We start from the raw sequence: 19,618 nt of genomic DNA, 5'->3' as shown, positions 1-19,618 counted from the left end.
AAAATCTGATAATATTGCTCAAATGTTATTTTTGCTGCAGAAAGGATACTGTATTGCATCCTACTATACTGCTGCGGTCGGTATTATTTTAGTGCCACATAACTGAGAGGAAAAAACAGGCCTGATAATGATTTTATATGTGGAACTTGGACTTAAGTCTTTTTTGCAGTGAAGGTTTTAGTCACAGACATTAATGTGAACTGTTTGTACAACGATTTACCTAATTATAGAAGGATCATCCAAACAAAGAGGTATTACTCAGGGTCCCACAATGTTACCTCTGTGTCTCTGTTTTGTACGGGACGTATAGTCAAGATATCCTTAAGGTCTTATCTGGAATCAGATATGTGAACTCTTATTTGTTAACTACAGAATGCCCTTTTAAGCTAGGTTTCTTATCAATTTTGAAGAAACATTTAGAAAAATAAAATAGTTAATGAGAATAGAGTGTGATGTGTGCGTATATACATAAGATTCTTTCTTCGTGTTGATAATTTCATTACAAGAAGCCAGCTAAATACAGCGTAGTCTTGAAATATGCTTCAGTAACTTTTAATTCAAGTAATTTAGTTAAGAATAATTTGCTGCTAATAGATTATTTTTTTTTTGCCAATGCTGTAACCTCTGTAGAGGTTATTCATTGTGATATTTAGAGGAGAAGCAATTCATTCATATCACAAGATATTATAGAATTCAGAGCCCAAGTCCCAAGTCCTTCCATTGTGTTTTGGTAGATGGAATCATAACCTTACTCAGGTGTCTGAAGTAAGTAGAATACTGTAAAAGGATCTATCCGTGCCAGTGCACTGCCTTACTTGTGTATTATCTTTTATGTGTTTAAATACATGTTATAATTAGCTATAGTTTCTAGCTTATTTTTGAGCTCTGTTGTAGTATTCAAATTGTTGAGCACAACCATTAGATTTACCATGCAAAAATACGTTCCTATTTTGCAGTGCCACAGTAGTGATTATTTTTGCGACTTTAGGAAAGCATACAGTTACTTTAATATCTTTTTATTCTGTTCTGTGTGTAGCTGAGCATGATGGAATGGATAGAGCCTCCAAAACGAGAACGCAAAGCTAATTATGCAGTTGATGCTTATTTCAGAGAAGCCCTACGTGTTAGCGAACCGAAAGTCCCAAAGGTAAGAAGTTGGCAAGTATGGAGGGTTTTTTATGTTGTTCTTTTGCTCCTCTTCTTTCCCATGGTGCATCCCCTGCTCTCACCCTATACTGGTAATAAAATGAATGTATTTACAAAGTGATAGGTTGCCACTGCTGCTGAATTATGGCAGTTTAATTGCACAGAAATCAAGCTTGTATAATGTTAATGATCTGTGTATTTTTGAAGGCTCCGCGACCTCCAAAACAACCAAATATTCAGGATTTCCAGTTTTTCCCACCACGGTTATTTGAACTTCTGGAAAAAGAAATTTTGTATTATCGTAAGACTATAGGATATAAGGTAATCCTTTTTTCTCTTCGAATTAGTGAAATGTATTTGTGTTTCTCTCTGCAGATTTACTGCAACCTTGACAATAGATAAGTAAATGAGACAGCAACTAAAAAATATATCATTCTGGTCTTATTTTTTGCAAAGTGCTTCTCATCGTGAGGGAAATGGCTTAAAACCTCTCTTCCCCTGTTTTTGTTCCACTGCAGAACAGAAAAAGTAATCTGTAGTTCCTTCCTTCATTAAAAATTTCGTATCTGTGTAGCTTTGTGTTTTGTGGTGGCTTCCTAACAATAAAATAGAGTAGAAAAAAGAAAGACGGTTCTGATGCTTCATATACTTCTCAAAACCAAAAGTGTGATCTGTGGTCTAAGGTGAGAAAATAATTTTTGGCTAGTATAAGATCACCTTCCAGGGTATGATTTTTTTTTTTTTGTTATAGCTTTTGTGTATCTTGTGCAGAAAGTAACAAGGTAATATTGATGTTGACTTTGTGTTGATATGAAGGTAAGTAAAGTGACATCAATTTTCCTTGCATTTTGCTAGGATATAAAATGTTTAAAGGTGTGGAGAAGTCTGAATGTATTACTACTACAAAAAGAAATCTAGACAACAGACTTAGCTGCTTTTTTTTTTTTTTCCCCCCTACTGTGCCTTAGCTGAATTTCTCCCTCTTCCCTGCTGACATTACTGGACAAGCAGTGAACACAGATTCTGTTTTGATGTTGATTTTCATTACTTGCACCAGTATTGGCTGAGTAAATCAAATGGATCCCCTACTTCCAGACATGTAACTTACTTTAAAAAGCCCCATGTTTCATGGCAGGTTGCAGCAAGAAGAAATCACGTATAAAACGTGTTGGAGAACATAAACTTGTCATACAAAGCAACGGATAGGACATTGGTGTTTGAAAAGAGTAGAATTAATATTAGCAAAATATATTTTTAAGAAAAAGCAGAAGGTGTCTTAGAATCTGGTTTGAAGCAAACAATTTTATGTTGATGGCAGGATAGAATTAAGATATAAGAATTAAAGGAAGTATAATGAGCTTGGGGAAAGAAATTATTTAATTAATGCTCCAACAAATAAGGATGAGAGAATTGCTAATCTTTACAATATGCATGTAAAAAGGAGAGGTGTTTCAGTCCTGTTAATGAAATCTGTCAGACTGGATAGGTCAAACATGAATACTTATCTTAAAAACTCAGTATGACTGTTTACTGGTGGTAGAAGTGATAAATATGATTAAGTTTCTTCTGCTTTGAAATGGAAGTATAATTTTCCATCTGAAGAGAGTTTATTATTAAAACTGAAGACTGCCATAAACAATATCAGAAGGTATCGAATAGGTAGAGACCAAGCTTTATGTGTCAGTCTTAAGTTAAACCACCAAAGCCAAGAAAATTTCTTAGCCAGATGTGGAAAACAGCTCTTAACTTCCTTTGCCTTTTGCTGCAGAAATACGTAAGGTCTACAAAATCTTTACTGGATACTGGTTTCTGGCTTGTTTGCAGTTGTGTGGTATGGAATTGCAATACACAGTTCAAAGGTCACAAATATTAGATTGGTGTCCATGTGGAGGGGGATGAATAAAATGTTGTTAGGCCTTGTTTACATAATGTTGTCTGTCTGGTCCTTACTTTGGCAGTGTGCATAGCTTTATAGTAAACCTGGCAGAACTTAGTATTTCACTGTAGTTACAAAACATTATAAACCGTTGGATATAAGAGAGCAGATCCTTAGCTAATGAAAAGTGCCACTGAAATCAGTGACCTGGGACAGCTGACACTAGGTGAGGCTCTGCCTCTCACAATATCCCTAAGTCATTGTGTGTAGAAGTGGTGGGTATAGGGCATAACAAAATCCTAACATACATTTGACAAAATCTAGTCCTATTTTTGGATGGAAGGGTTTAAGCAATAAGATTTGAATCTAGGCGAAACACATTTGGTAACTGTTGTACAGATCAGTGCTTTAATATTTAATAGTTGGAAAAAATGTCTTTTACCATTTACATGTATTCTACAGTGTTTTTTGCTGAAGTTTCTTAAAGAAAAAATGAATAGGACCATTTTGTTACTTATAGGTGAAGATAAACTTTAAGAGCTTGTGAGACAAGAAGGAACAGGCATAGATAAATGACAGTATTTGATACATCACCTTGTCTTGGAGGATAATATTTTCAATTTTGCAACAGTTTTGTAGATACTGATGAAAATTTCTGGTAGTTATTTTAAAAAATATTTTTATTGTGGTTTGGTTTCTTCAGGGTAGCCAAGGTGTGGGGTGGTGGGGCTTTTTTGTTGTTTGGGTTTGGTTTTTTTGTTCTGTGATAACAAATGCTTAGTGGGTGTGGACTAGATCAGTCCTGTGAGATCTAACATATGCTTATAAATTGTAAATCAAGGTTGATAGAAAAGTGTACAAGTCTCTTTAATAACATTGTTGCACTACTGCTTATTGATACCCTTGATTTTAGGTCCCCAGGAATCCTGACCTCCCAAATGCAGCTCAGGTACAAAAAGAAGAACAAAAGAAGATAGATGAGTCTATGCCTCTGAATACTGAGGAAACTGAAGAGAAAGAAAAGCTTCTAACACAGGTAAAATAAAAACAGCTGAAGTATTTAATCATATTTTTTTTACTGGTATGGAATATAAATACTAATAAATATGCACAGGAAAGCTACACTGATGTTATAGAAAGAAGAAAGCACACAATATGTAATGATTTTGCTTGGTTTTGCTTTGAGGGACCTTTCCTGTCCTTGAACAAATTTACGTCTGTCACCTAATATTTCCTTGAATGTCTGCAACATTTCTGAGGCAAGGACTTGTATAGTAGATGCACTACCCAGCAATACATGCAGAAATCCAATCAGTGGGTTTCTCGTATATGCATCTACCTTGCATCTTTTTTTATCAAAAAGGGTTTTGTCGGAGAGGACAAGCCTCTATCAACGTGTACGGTATTTACACAGATGTATGAGACAAGTCACATCCGTTAATTTTGTCCCAGTTGGGTTGTTAGGCATGTTCCTTGTATACTGGGACTGAATCCCTGTCACTGGCTAGTTTCTTGACACTTTGGACTGTTACCCTGCTGAGTAGGCTTATTAAAAACTAATTGTTAAGGAGAAAGGTGTGTCTCAAAAAGTAACAGGATTTTTTGATTCAGAAAATTCTCTGTAAAAGAATTGGGTGTAGTGTACCTTGAGAAGAAATTTGCAAGGTCACAACTTGACTATTAATTTCACCTGTTTATAGCAGAGGAAATATTAGAGCTGGTGCTGATTTGCATGTCAGTACTGCTGTTAATGATTAAAAAGAAATATTTGTATTGTGTGTATTAGACTTCTTGTAAAGATGCTATCTAATTGTGCAGTGAGTTTATTCAGCTGGAGAACTGACAGAGTTCCTTGTAAATGTATTTCTGTGATGAAAGAAACTCAGTGCACTACAAATCGCTGTTCAGGCATGTGATTTTCTTGTTTGTTTGTTCTTGATGTTTTCTCCTTTCCCTGTCTTTAAATTGTAATGTCTCATTCTTGGATGATGTTTTTGTGCATTGCATCTCACTTAACTGTTGTTCAGTTTTGGATTCATTTCTTTGGTACATAACAAATTTTCTGTTTGACAGTGCTATAGAGTTTCCATTTGGTTGCATCTTTTTGGACTAGAGATTGTTTCTTGACATACTTATGCTTTCGTCTAGCTGTTTGTCTGGTTCAAGGTTTGTAAATGTCCGAAGTAGGAGCTCTTGCTTTAGATACTTGCACTACTCTAAGGACTTGTAATGACGCTTGCATCGGTGCACCCTATACTCCTAAGAAATTTGTTGCTTGTTATCTGCTGAAGGGTGACTTAAAATTACAGTAACCTGTCATTGAGCTTGTTTCTTTGGAGAAATACCGCGTAAAAAGTTTAAAAAGAAAGAAGACTAAAAAACTCTTACTAATGCATGTGGAGTCATGCACAAAAATAACTCTTTAGGCTTTTAATGATTCAGTAATAAACCCTGGTTAATGCAAGTTTATGGAAATCCTGAAAGACCATTAACCACTGTAGCTATGGGATGTTGCAGAGGCATTGCCAGTTGGAGGAAATGATACATACATAAAACAAAATTTTGCAGAATGTTTCCCTTCTACCTAGTAACGCCTTCTTGATCTCTTGCTGCTTACAGGGTTTTACAAACTGGAATAAAAGAGATTTTAACCAGTTTATTAAAGCTAATGAGAAATACGGTCGTGACGATATAGACAATATTGCCCGTGAGGTGGAGGGAAAGTCACCTGAGGAGGTCATTGAGTATTCAGGTTTGTGATATTTTGAAATGTATTTCTTAATCACGTGGTATCACCATCATTTTTGCTACATGTTCTTTTAAAATTAGAAGATGTAGAATTTGGATGTGTGTAAGAATAATTTTTTTTAAAAAGTACACGATGGTTCTTTTCAGAAGACTTAATTCTGTTGAAAAGGTTGAATTTCCAGCATATAAATGTGCCTTCAGCTGCCTTTATCCCTCATTAGTAAAAATTTAGAACTTGGCATAGTTAATTTACGTTGACAACATGGTCTTGTGGAGTCATGAAGCTGCCTTATAGTGGCAACATGATTCTTTATGCTGTGACTATATATGCTATTTTAGCTAGTACACTGTATCTTTGTCTTTTGTATTGACACAATGCTTTTTAATTTGTACAGAATTCTTCCTCTTTCATCATTGGATTTTATTTTACTAAACGCCTTCATAAAATCTAACTTTGCAATGTTCTTCCTATAGCTTAAAAAGGAAGAGCTCTACAAGAGTTCCCTTCAAAGTGTTGAATTTATTTTGGGTTGGCTAAAAGGTGTCACTGGAGAAGCCACAAATTACTAGCTTTTATAACGGATAGACTAAGTAGTCTCTGACCTTAGAGATAGCTAGTGAAAACTGAAATATGAATGTTTCACTGCTAGACTAGCAGCTCTAACCTGTTTCACCATTGTTACGAAAAGCTATCCTTAAAAGTAACTTTTTTCAGAGTTTTACAGGACTACAATTAATTATGTTGAATGTAAGCTTTGTTACAGTTGTTACTAAACCTTTGCTTATAGTTAACTTTTAAAGACATTGAATAAGGGGTCTGTGCAAGTTTATTTCTTGGCTAGCATAGTAAAAGGGAGAGTATTAGCAAATCTTTCAAGATTTAATGGAACCACAAACTGCATTCCTTTTTTGCTGGAGTGCCTCAACTGAGTAAAGTAGTAAGAGTAGAGGAAAAGATTTTATTTTACAAATTATGTTTTGTGTTTTTAGCTGTTTTCTGGGAACGTTGTAATGAACTACAGGACATTGAGAGGATTATGGCTCAAATTGAACGAGGAGAGGCAAGAATTCAACGGAGGATCAGTATCAAGAAAGCCCTCGATGCCAAAGTAATCATTGCAGGTTTTTTGTTTTCTGCAGCTGACTTATTCCAAATTCCTTCAGAAAAGGAATAGTTGGGGATGGGAGTTCTATCTTTTTGTATAGCATATATAGTATACTATGTGTCAGTAATCTACACTAAAATGTAATAAATCTTGGATGTAATATTGTATGTTTAATAGTCCTTTTTTTTTTTTGTTTTGCATACAGATTGCAAGGTATAAAGCACCTTTTCATCAGTTGCGTATTCAGTATGGAACAAACAAAGGGAAAAATTACACGGAAGAGGAGGACAGATTTTTGATATGCATGTTACACAAGATGGGCTTTGACAAAGAAAATGTGTACGAGGAACTAAGGCAGTGTGTGCGCAATGCTCCTCAGTTCAGATTTGACTGGTTTATCAAATCTAGAACTGCAATGGTAAGTATCAGTTACATGGACTAAGTCATTATATGAAGTATCTTGTTCCTTTTTTTAAGCACCATCACATAAAATTTGGATTTGTGCCAGAATATTGGACTCTAGGAAACAGGCGCTGAAAGAATAACTTTTGGGTTTTATTCTCACTTCTAGTTTTTAATAAAATAACCTTTTCCCTTAGTATGGCAAACACCACAATACAGCTGAAACAAACAGATTAGAAAACCTGCCAAGCTGAAGTCCCATGTTACCCAAAGGGATTAATGCAAGAGGTAGACTATCCTTACAAATATCCTTGTTACTTTTATTGCAAACTAGAAGTTTTACCAAACAATGTCTCTTAAAATATCATTGCTTTTCAGAATTATTGGACAATATTAAAGACTGAAAACTTCTGAATTATGTACTGGGAGAAAAGAACAGCTTTTCTAATATTGGTACTTAATTTCTAAAAGCATGAGGAAATTCAGTAATTCATGTAAGAATTAATTATTGAAGTGATTGGTTTAAAATGCACTTTGTAGTTGTGAATAAGGATTATCACATGCAAGTGCTTATATTTTTTTTAGTTATACTCTTCTGAAGATTTTGTTTATACTTAGAGAATATAATGCAAGTTTGATAGCAAGTAGACTAGTACTCTGAATTTTAGCTGTATTTTTTTTCCTTTCTCTGAAGAGCAGAGCCTTTTTTTTTTTAATTTAGTCATGAAGTGGGAAGTGATAACACTAACAGAAGCTTTGGTGGTTGCAAATAATAAGCTACGTAGGTACCAACCTCAGAATATGAGACTCTTTTTAATGATAAAAAGCTGTTAGCTCTGCCCTGGGTTTTTGCTCAGATCTCAGCTCAGATTCAGTTCCTTTTTCTTACGAGTAAAATTTGTAAGTCTGTGCACCTTATGCAAGAAACACACACGTGCATTTTCATGTGAACGTATTTATATGGGAAAAATGAACTTCCAAATTTTTTTTATAATACCGAAATAACTTCATCTTACTCACTTGTGATGAGTGAGAGCTGGAACTTTTTTTTTGTCTGCTTGAATACAAAACCATGTTGGTCATGGCTGATACAAAAGTGTGGAGCACGTTGTCCCTTATACAGCTGTCACAGATTCTCCCCATTGTCTTGTAAGCAAGCTTCTAATTAAATGCTATGCTGCAGTCATGTAACTTAAATGTCATTTTGTATACTAATGTGGATTTTTTTCGTAGTTTAGTCTAGCAATTGCAGAACCATTGTGCATTATTGTTTACTGTCTTCATTTCCTGGCCTCAGGATTTGTTTATAAAATGTTCTTTCAGAGTTCTGGGTACTATACTAAGAATAAATAAAACATAAGATAAAATATTTAAAATGTGTATTTGAACAGGTGGGAATATTTGCTTTTCCCAGTGCTACTTATAATTATGCAATACAATTTCTACTTGATATTTCAGCAATTACAGTGTTTCTGGATAGTGCAGCAGTTAGCCCTTAATTAAAAAGAATTATAAGCTTTACTTGCTAAAATGTCTGTGTGAAGAAATACTGGATTTTAAAATTATGTCCATAAAGAGAAAAATCTCCAGTATTTAGTCTATTATGAAGTTTCTTTTAAGTTGTCTATGGAGGAATCCATTTCAATAAATCATAGAAATGGGTACTAAAATTAAAAATGTAGCTCAACATTTAATATTAGTTGATGTATAGTTAAGTCAGGGGTAGAGTTAAATATTCAGTTTACATGTTCTTGCAGATCCTTATGTTCAGTATAATTTTCTTTTTAAAGGGGATAGGAATCATTTGCTAAAGTGTAGAAATATGTTCTGTGGTGTCTAATGCTGAAATTGAGGCACTGGGAATATAGTGAATCTTTTGGCTTATGTTTTCTCTTAAAATTCTATCCATTAATATTAATATTTTTAGTTTTTCTGCTATTACACAGTTGAAAAAGAATAGTATGAAAATACAAAGCTAAAGTAATCTTTCAACGTGCATTTAATTTTCTTAAATGTTTTAAATTGTCATCATATGTATGGTTTAGTAGTTTATAACTGCCAATCACTGATATATTTTAGGTATTCAAATATCCTGACATTTGTGGAAGTATTAATTTCTGTGGGTCCAGTTTGCACTAGCTTGGTAATTTTTATGAAGAAATGTGCTGGAAGGTCACTTGATGCCAAGAATAATGAACCAAGTATAAATACAAATCTTTCTAAAGGGGTAAACAGTAAGTTCAGTGAAAGTGGATAAAACTTCTTGGAATACGAAAATGCACATGTGATCATTGAAACCGATATGAAACAAGACAGAAAGGACAGCATAATTCTGAAAAGGACTTACCAGGCTCTTCGAGAAAACTTTATGTTCTACTAACCACTAGGTGTCTCTTGAATTCCATATAAATAGCTGATTTATCTTCCATCTTCTTATTTCTGTTTCTTCTTCTGAAGATTTCTCTTTGGAAAACAAAAAATCTGCTTCATTTATTTATTCCAAAACCAGATGATTTACCCAAAATGTAAGTTTTCAAAGAGATTGAGAGTGCCTAAAATTGTAATATTTTTTTTAACTGGGCACAGAGGTTTAAATTTTTAAGGTTAGTTGTTATTGTTCTTTTATTTCTGTCCATGCAGGAAGAATGCAAAATATCATGGCAGTAGTGAATCACGTTTCTGTTTTCTGAAGTCATAAATTATGCATATTCTCTTTTACACTGGGTAGGGTTTGCAGAAAGGTAAGACAAATGACTCCTTTGTAAATACAGGAATATACGGGCCTGTGGACAGAGCTTAGGACTACTTTCACTCCCAAGTCAGCATCTCTGCCTTCAGTCATGCAGAAGGTGATGGTTCAGTGCTCCCATCTTATTTATTGCAATACTAGTCTTTATAGCTGTGAAGGGGTGAGCAAAGTACATCTTATCTCTTTCCATCCTAAAGAGAAATGTATCAGGCCACACTGAATAAAATCTCATCTCTAAAGGTGCAAGGCATTTTAAGCTCTTAAGTGTATTTTTATGGTAATAAAATGGAATGGATCAGTCCATATTGAAATTTCAGTAGCTCAATGCGGGATTTATCACGCAGATACTTTCTGATGGTAGGTGTAGAAGAAACTTGTGTGCATGTCACATCTTACTGTCAACTGCTGTGATTCTCCAGAGAAAATTGTTTGTGAGTTCATCCTCTGTCCACAGCATGTTGTTCTGGAGTAGTAGTCCATCTGGAAAGTCTAACCATGAACCTGTACACTTCAATAAATGTATGTATTTATGCAAGCATTTTTCCCCAGGAAAGAGGAGGATTTTTCTTAGTGCCATAGGCAAATGGATCAAGGTTATTTCTTAGTCCTTTCTGATTAATTGCTGTCCTGGCTTTGGCTGGGACAGAGTTAACTCTCTTCTTAGTAGCTGGTACAGTGCTGTGTTTTGGATTTAGTGTGAGAATAATGTGGATAACACACTGATGTTTTAGTTGTTGCTAAGCAGCGCTTATCTGAGTTAAGGATTTTTCAGTTTCCCATGCTCTGCCAGCAAGCAGGTGTGCAAGAAGCTGGGAGGGAGCATGGCCAGGACAGCTGACCCGAACTAGCCAAAGGGGTATTCCATACCATGGAACGTCATGCCCAGTATATAAACTGGGGGGAGTTGGCCGGAAGGGGCAGATCGGTGCTTGGGCATCAGTCAGCGGGTGGTGAGCAATTGCATTGTGCATCACTTGTCTTTTCTTGGGTTTTATTTCTCTCTCTTTTTTTTTTTTTTGTTGTAGTCCTTTTCATTACTGTTATTGTTCTTATATTTTTATTATGATTGTTAGTATTATATTTCATTTTACTTTAGTTATTAAACCTTTCTTATCTCAACCCACGAGTTTTACTTTTTTCGATTCTCCTCCCCATCCCACTGGGAGCAGGGAGGAGTGAGGGAGCGGCCGCATGGTGCTTAGTTGCTGGCTGGGGTTAAACCACGACAATTGCTTGTCTTGAATTTAACACAAACCAGTTTCTTATATACTAGAAAAAATCTAGCTGATTGTTGTTATGGAGCAGCTTGTCATCAGTCTTTACCTACAGCTCCTGAGTCTTTGATTGCGATGTACACAAATTTAAAGGATGTAAAATGCTTCTGACATATTGACAATCATCTTTCTACTTCTGTCTCTTACTTTTTATCATCTATTAATCTGTAGAGTGTAGTTTTTTGGGACAGAAGCTCTCTTGTTCTATGTTTGGGGATGCAATATATGTTGGGATGGCTTGCACTCAATTTTTCTCAGACTTGTTGCCTTTTTATCTAAAACTGTTGTGTGGGTGGAATTGGAGGGGTTTTATTGGTTGAAGTGAAAGTATTTTAGCTCCAGCAGGACTGTCACATTCCATGGCACAAGCGTGGTGCCCTAATTTATGGTTGAAGCTGTACTGGGGGATGTGGGGTTACTTTTACATGGATGTGGTAGAAATGACTCGTAATACTCTGTTTGCAAAACTATATGCATGAGACTGGAACATTTCCAGTAGGGAGCTGTAAAGAAAAATGTCCTGAAGAATTTTTTTTTGGTGGTAAAAAAAAATTCATGTGGTGGTAGGATTGTCTGTGTCCATTTTGAATTACACAGCTTTCACCGAAGGCCATGGAGCACCCTTTGTAGAGGAATCTGTGGAAACTATAGAACTTAAGGAATGTGGTTAAGCTTGAGGATATTAATGTCTCAAAGATGAGTCATATGCTTGACTGTTTCAGAACGTTCAGGATCAAGAAAGTGTGGAGGCTGCATTGTTTTCCATCATGTAACGTGATGGCTGAGGCAATATACAGGTTACAGATGCTGAGAAAATAGAGGCTAATTCCTGGGCAAAAAGGTCACCTGTTCACTTCATTGCAAATAGACCAGTTGTGGGTTAAGATTTATGCTGCTAGGTAACTCTAGGATAGCTTGTGCTTCAAAAATTGCTTCATTGAATTTAATAGGGATAAGGTATTTTTCCATCTTTTTTTTCCTCAGAAGAAAGCTTCCTGCTTTGAGTTGGAAAGAAAAGCCCGTGGAATCACTGTTTTCAATGTACATAGAACATACTGAATAGTTATAACAAAAATTAATACTATCATGTATTTAGTAAGAGATCTTGGTTTTTTTTGAGATGGGATACAAGAAACTGTCCCAGTCAAATGAGTTCTATTAACCAGGCCAACTGTTATTAACTGCAATGCAGATACTTTTAGAGTTGTATTGGAAATATTTTTTAATGTATAAATGACCTTATGGCATTTAATCTTGATCACTTTCAGATGGCGTGGAAGTCTTGATGCTAAAAGCATTTAGGGCCTGCTACCTTTTGGGTGCTGTTTGACTAAAAATACAACAGTGTGTTCATGATTTAAGACTGGATAGATTTTGCCAGTTTGGAGCTCTACAGTGTTTTATCACAAAAAACTTGTCTGTGTGCCACAGAAAAGTATTGCTTAAGATAGCTTTGATTCCTTTTCTCTCTGCTTTAAAGATATACTTGAAGACCTCTTTTCCTAAAATCTGGCATAGTATGCTGGCAGGCTGTAATTTGCTTCATCTAAACAAGATGAAAGATCAGATCAGTGTTTTGGGGTGTCAGTCTGGAAGATACAGACAATCCTGAAAACTCCTTGTCAGGAAGTTGAATATTTCAGTACATCTCTTTCTGTTTATAAAGAAGGTTACACTAAGGTAAAGACAGATGAACAATGACTAAGCTCATCTTATTAGTACATGAATATTGAATGTTTTTGGAACACTTAAGTATTTTGGAATTCAAGAATTTTGAACATATTTATGTAAATGAGAGAATTTGTATAATTTATTTAGAGAATTTGATGTTTTCTGTTTCCTTAGGAGTTTCAGAGACGCTGCAATACTCTCATATCATTAATAGAAAAAGAAAATATGGAAATTGAGGAAAAAGAAAGAGCTGAAAAGAAGAAAAGAGGAGCAAAAGTTACAGCAGTATGTTTAGCAGCACTTACTTCTAGTGGGGCAGAATTCAATTTTTTTTTTTTTTTTTTTTTTTTAGAAAATGAAAAAGATAATTGTAGCCACTGATTGTTTTAGTATAAAACATTAGTTGAGAGATTAAACTGAAATATTTGTCTATTCACAGCTTTCCTAGATTTTACGTAGGTATTCCCAATTCATAGTATTTTGGAGCTTTTTATTTTTGATAAGAGTCTTTTGTTTAAGTAGCAGAGGAAGACTCTTTTTAAGAAAACGTAGCACTGCCCTCTTTCTACCTACTTATTTACATCATATGTTTGCTTTAATTTAATCTCAGATTGTTATTCCTCCCCTACATAGTAGTTCCTGGAAGAAGAAATGATAAGAAGTGCTTCTTTTATTTTGAAAAGTTGTCATCTTTAGAACAGAATTGTGTATAAGTCAAGGTCCTGATCTTTTAATCCAATTCATGGTATGTGTGGTACCTGTACCATTGAGACCATGTAATGATTTCAAGAAGATAAAAAGGTAGCAGAATTAAGTGTCTAAATCTGAGATTTTTGTTTGCCTTTCCGTTACATCCTACAAAGCTAAATTGAAATATAGAATACATTAGGGTCACTTACCTTCTTTTTGAATAGTTAGTCATGTACTTCAATTTTTTATTTATTTATTTATTTTTTAAATAATGCCACCATTTCGTTGAATTTATAAAATAATTCTTTTTCCCTTTTTAGTCACAGAAGAGAAAAGCAGATTTGGCTACTGAGAACTCTGGAAAAAAGGATGCTAAGAAAGTGAAGTCGTGAACCTGAAAACTGAATGCTAAATGTAAAACTGCCACTTTCTTCTCTCCATCTACAAGTATTAATTGCCAACTTCTTTGTATTCATGGTACTCTCCCCCAAATCCCATGGTTTAATTTTGCAAATTTTGTATACTTTACGATGACTTTCTTTACCTAAAATGTGTAGCTTTATATCTTATGCATTCCAGTATTTTTGTGTACTGTATTTTGTGAGTTTCATGTCTTCGGCAAAATTCACTCAGTCCTTGTTTTTTTTGAAGCTTGTGCTGAGGTTTTAGCTTTTATATGTTTTATATGCTGCTGCTTTGAAAGAAAACCTAGATTCTATAGCTGTATTATTGTTGTTTCATATTTTAAATTTATATGGCTGTTGGAAAATAAACTGACTTAATTATTTGAAGAGAAATATACTTCACCTTTGTTTTCCGTACCCTCTCCTTTGTTTGCATAGCTACATTTAGAGTGAATGTTAAGGTTTGTATAATTGTGCCTTCATCATCGATCAGATTTTTTTTCCAGAGGAGTACTTAGATAGGATCAGGAGCATGACAGAACAAAAAAATCTAATTAGACTGACATCCATGTTTGCTGTCAGCATTAAATTGACATTTTTCTCTGAAATGTTCGGAAGGAAAGCCAGCAAATACTTATACTTTTTTTTTCCCTTCTTTATCACTGGTTTCTGCTGGGCTTCATACATGCTTAAACACAGGGTGAGGTGTTCTGCAGAATGACCTCTAGATGAAGACTTTTCTATGCCTAATAAACTGAAGTAGTTAACTAACAGCTTCTTTTTTAAGTAACAAACAAAATAATTCATCTTCTGGTTGGTAGGCTGCTCAGCAATGCTGCCTTGTGCTAAAAGATCTTTGTTGCTCTAATTATCTCTGCTAACTTTCTGTTTTTACCTTTGATTCAACATGTCAGTCAGAAGCAATGGGGATATGTTATGGAGTGCTCCTTTTTAGTATTTCTATTTTAATGAAGGGGTGAAAGTGTTGGATGTATGATTTTTTGACTTTGCAAGAATGGCCTTTATTAAGCAGGTTCATAGTTTCTGCTCACCTTGGAGTCTCTGCCTTTCCCGGATCAGTAGAAGAGTGACTGTGACATCTAATGTTTTACTTTAATCTTCTGCCTCTGAGCTGGTGTTCAGTATGGACCTTGCTACAGTGAGACATGCCCTCATAATGTCAAGTCTAGATTAATGCAGTGTGCTTTACATGGTACTTCCCTTGAAGACTACTTGTAAATTTCTTCCAGTGCAGTTTGCTTCCTTCTGTGGCTTGAGGTGTTCCGAGATGAAAAAAACTCTTTAAACTCTTTGTATTTCCTGCTTTGCATTGGCTACCTTCTTCTGTATTTGTAAAATTCAGGACTTTATAAAAAAGTTCTTGAGTCTTAGGACAGAGTTCTGCCCATATTTTATGTCATTAAAAATATATTGGAATGTCTTTGAAGTTTTCTGGGATTAATCTCTGTAAGTTTGAGTAATTTCCAGTCTGTCTTGGTAGTCTGTGTTTTAAGGTGTGGGGCAAACGGGTGTGATGACTTGGTTGAGCAATTTGGAAGATTAATAGTTTGATTTTGTATTTTGGAATGGAGCTTTTGTTTGGGGACCAAGTTATTAATTATTTCACTGGGCTTTTATTTGTAAGACTTGTAGTGTAAAAAAGGGTACTCATCTGTTGAGATTCATCTGATGAGTTGAGAGCTACATCTAATAATGATGGGGCACAACCTTCAGACAGAAGGTTAGTGATGGGTGTCAATGCATGCTCTTAAATGAGTATGCAACCCGGATGGGATAGGTCTGCTCAGAAAAGAAGGATGTATTTTCAAATAATATTTTTGGTATTAGAGTAGTTGACTGCTTTACCCTTGAGGGAAGGACATCTCGTGTAATTATGGGCTGGAAAAAGGCTGTGCAGCTACATACATATATAATCACAAATACCTGGAGCATTGCTATTAATAGAGAGAGGAAGATGCCTTATTTACATTTGCTTTTTGGCTCCCTGTCACTCATGGTAGTGTTTATGGCCTGAAATTATAAAAACAAGTGAAAAGAGGAGGGAAATAAAGACTGGAAGAGCCAATTGAATTTTTATTGAATGACATGGCTAGGTCTAGACCTTATTCCATTGCTCCTATTTAGCACTGGGTGAATATTTTAATGTTTTAAGTCTTGAAATAAGTGTATTCTGGTTTTGTTTATTGTAGATTAGCTTTGTTCGACTTGCATGTTTTTGTGTATCCAGTTTCTGTTGCAAAGTGTATGGAAAGTCTTAAAATGGTAATATCTCAACTTGTTCTCTTATGCAGATTTCTTGATTTGAGTTACTACTTGAGTTCATGTTCACTTTTCTCCTTCGATGACGTGATATACTAGCTATATAGCAAAAAATCATGCAATTGTTCTTCCAGATATTATCCTCTTGATCAGACAGCTTCTCTGAAGAATGATAGATGCTCCCAGGATCTATCTGTTATCTCGTACAGTCTGTAGTTCCTAGTTAAACTGAATGTGCTGTTGAACAACAGTCCTTGAGAGCACTTGTACACTATATACTAGTTCCTCAGCATATTGAGTCTTCCCATCCATCATGTCCCACAGTGATAACTAAAGAAAATTGCTAACAGCTGCTGGTCAGGATTAAAGTAAAATGGATCTTTCTTTTCCTTTTTTGTTCTTCTAGTTGCAGATATACACACAGTATGTGCCTAGCAGTATCTAAATGATATGCTGCTGTGACTCAAAATTAGATGGACTGAAATAAAGGGATCTTCCTACTTTTAACTACTATTTTCTTAGGTGAGGAATACTGTTTGTAAGAAATTTGTAAGCATTGAAAGTAATGTGATACAAAACTTCTGAAAAGTCTGGGCCTTTAGGCAATTTGATAGTTGCCAAAAAAATTACATGGTATAAAATTTTGAAAATAATTTATTGTTTCCTTTTGAGTAGATGACTAAAATTTGATTGTTAGCATTCGGTTTGAGGAAAGAAAAAGTAGTCATCTAGCACCTTTCACACATCAGGCAGTGCATGTAACATCCTGGGAGAGGTCACAACAGTTGTTGTTCTTTTTCTTTTCACATATTCATTGCTTTCAAATTATCAGTCCTGTTATTTTTGAGTTATGACAATAAAAAAGTCACACAGCTGACCATCTTAATTATATTTAATTTCAATTTATTATAATGACATAGAGAAGGAATGAAGCTTTCTCCCTGCTGGTAATATTAGACCATCTTTAGATACTGTTTGTGCAAGTGGCATTTCTATACTAAAGTATTAAGTAAGAATTTTTTCTTGTAGATTAGCATTGCTTGTTTGATTTAGTGCTAATGCTGTTATGGTTTAAAAAAAAAAAAATCCAGCTTTCACTCTTTGAGATCATAAGCAAGGGGTACAGTATATGGAAATTAATCAGAATCTTTCTAAATGCCTGATGGAAGTAACTTCTGTTACACAGCTCCTGCAGTGCCTGGAGTTCCTGCTGTGCACGGCTATGATACAGGCACTTTCTGTGCATGCCTCTTCCCCGGGTTCAGTGGAGGGATCAAGTACTTTCAGTGATCACAAATTAATGCCAAAGCTAAAAAATGTGGGCCTTACAGGCTGAAAAAGCATATGGAATTTTGCAGTCAGCAGCGGTCCATGTGAATGTAGAATGACATGGTTGGTGCAGACATTGGCACCTCTGATGTTGGAAGGGATTGATCACTGACTGTAGTTCTGATCTGGTTAAGATAGCTTGACAGTTGTTACATTTTACTTAAGTTTATCTAGTCCGTGTACTTAGCTTCAAGCATGTATGTAAATGCTTCGGTGGGTCACAGTTATAATGTTTATGTTCTTTTTCTGAAAGAGTTAAAGTTGAAGTTGGTTTGCATATTTTGAAATGTAATGTACTCTTTACTTGCATTTGCATGATATTCATCCTTTCATAAGAGCCTTAATAGGAGTAATATTTGCTGCCTCAAAGGTATGTCTACATTGTGTTGTTGAAAGATAATTTCTGAACTTTTTCAAATTTAGATTTGTTTCTTAAATTGTACATATATGAAAATAAAAATTAATACGAACCTGATGTCTTCTGGTAATTATACTTCTGGTACAGATGGGCCCATGCACTTGGCTGCTGTTTGAAAACAAATCAAACTATTTGGTTGCTCTTGTACCTCTCATAACCTTCAGGCTATGGTAGCTGAATGTGAGGGGGGGGGTGTGGCTGTTCCACATCTGCTTTCAAACTTTCTAATTTCCTGTAATCTAAAATAAAATACTAGTAGTGCCTGTATTTTTGTGACAGCCTTGCCTGTCTTGTCTCTTAGTACGGTATGATACAATGTATGTTGATCCTGTATTAAAGTATATTACTGTTTTTCTGTTATTCCATACCTCTGATATATTACAAAAATAAAATACTTTAGAGCTTAAGTCTAGGAGACATAGAATGGTAGGGACCAGGAATTTTGTCATTGCAGCTGTTGATCACTAGTAGACGAGCTAGATATTCTGCTTGGAGAGGTGCATGCTCTAAATGAATGCTCAGTTTTCCACTTTTTTCTCAGGATGAGCCCCCAGAAAAAAAGGAGAGACAGTAAGGAGCTCCGGAAGACCAGTTTATCCTGGCATTGGCTGGTAGCAATTCTGTCTGCTTCACAGTGACTTTTGATAGACCTCACTCTTTCAGGTGAGCCACCTAGACCAGGAAGAAGGAGCTGGGAGTAGATGTGGATTACCTTACCTTGACCTCAGTAGCAGGCCAAAGCAATTGTTGGGTTCACTACACGAACTGTAGTTCTTCAGATAGCTTTGCTTAGTGCCAGGCTGAGCATGATCCCATAGCTAGTCTCTACTTCTTACATATTCTCTGCGGTGGTCTACCAGCACTAAAGTCTACTGTTTTCAAGATTTTCTTGGAAGCAGTACCTGCCAACTCTTCTGGAGAAGATGCTCTGTTCAAACATCAGAAATTTAGTGGGAACAGTGATCCTGTCTGCAGAGCTACTCAGTAGCTGTGGAGTTTGCAGCGGAGTTTGGTATTGTCACGTGATTATCGTTCTTGCTGTATGCATTCAGTGTTTTTGGGAAGGTCAGGCTATAGAAACGTTTTTCAGAGAACAGACCTTTTCATTTCTACATAGCAGTTTCTTGCCATAAGAAAACAGGCTGAAAAGTCATCTTCATTTATCTTCTCATTTGTTAATTAGGTGGACACTGCTGAAGGCCACAAAATCTTCAGTTCCACTCGGCAGTTTGGTAAATGGCATTCATTATGTGTCTTCTTTCTCTAGCTTAACAGGTGAATATTCCTCAGGAGGCTGCTTCACAGTGAGGGTTTATAGTCCAGTAAGGCTTCTGTTATTTGTCTTTCCTTAGAACTGTTGCTTTCACATTTTCTTAAGGTGGCCTTCTGAATTTCTAGATACCTTGATTCTCATGTCTTTATTCTTTCAGGGGGTTTTTGTGGGTTTTGGTTGGGTTTTTTTCTTTGGTTTTTTTGCCTTTTATTTTGTCATTTCTGCTTAGGAAAAGAAAAAAGTGTATTGACT

At 35.4% G+C, this 19,618-nt stretch overlaps 1 protein-coding gene across 1 annotated transcript in view; it reads left to right on the top strand.

Moving 5' to 3' along the window:
* Window positions 1–18,150, top strand: part of SMARCA1 (SWI/SNF related, matrix associated, actin dependent regulator of chromatin, subfamily a, member 1) — a 36,649-nt gene extending 18,499 nt beyond the window's left edge. Inside the window, exons 17-24 of the mRNA XM_050902034.1 lie at window positions 1,037–1,147; window positions 1,354–1,467; window positions 3,936–4,058; window positions 5,642–5,774; window positions 6,761–6,879; window positions 7,082–7,294; window positions 13,147–13,257; window positions 13,983–18,150. Coding sequence (XP_050757991.1) covers window positions 1,037–1,147; window positions 1,354–1,467; window positions 3,936–4,058; window positions 5,642–5,774; window positions 6,761–6,879; window positions 7,082–7,294; window positions 13,147–13,257; window positions 13,983–14,054 — 996 coding nt within the window. The 3' untranslated portion in view covers window positions 14,055–18,150. The remainder of the gene's footprint in view (window positions 1–1,036; window positions 1,148–1,353; window positions 1,468–3,935; window positions 4,059–5,641; window positions 5,775–6,760; window positions 6,880–7,081; window positions 7,295–13,146; window positions 13,258–13,982) is intronic.
* The last annotated feature ends 1,468 nt before the right edge of the window (window positions 18,151–19,618 follow it).

This window comes from Gymnogyps californianus, chromosome 9 (assembly GCF_018139145.2).
Source record: "Gymnogyps californianus isolate 813 chromosome 9, ASM1813914v2, whole genome shotgun sequence".
Classification (NCBI taxonomy): Eukaryota; Metazoa; Chordata; class Aves; order Accipitriformes; family Cathartidae; genus Gymnogyps; species Gymnogyps californianus.
This window is presented reverse-complemented; position numbering and strand designations above follow the sequence as displayed.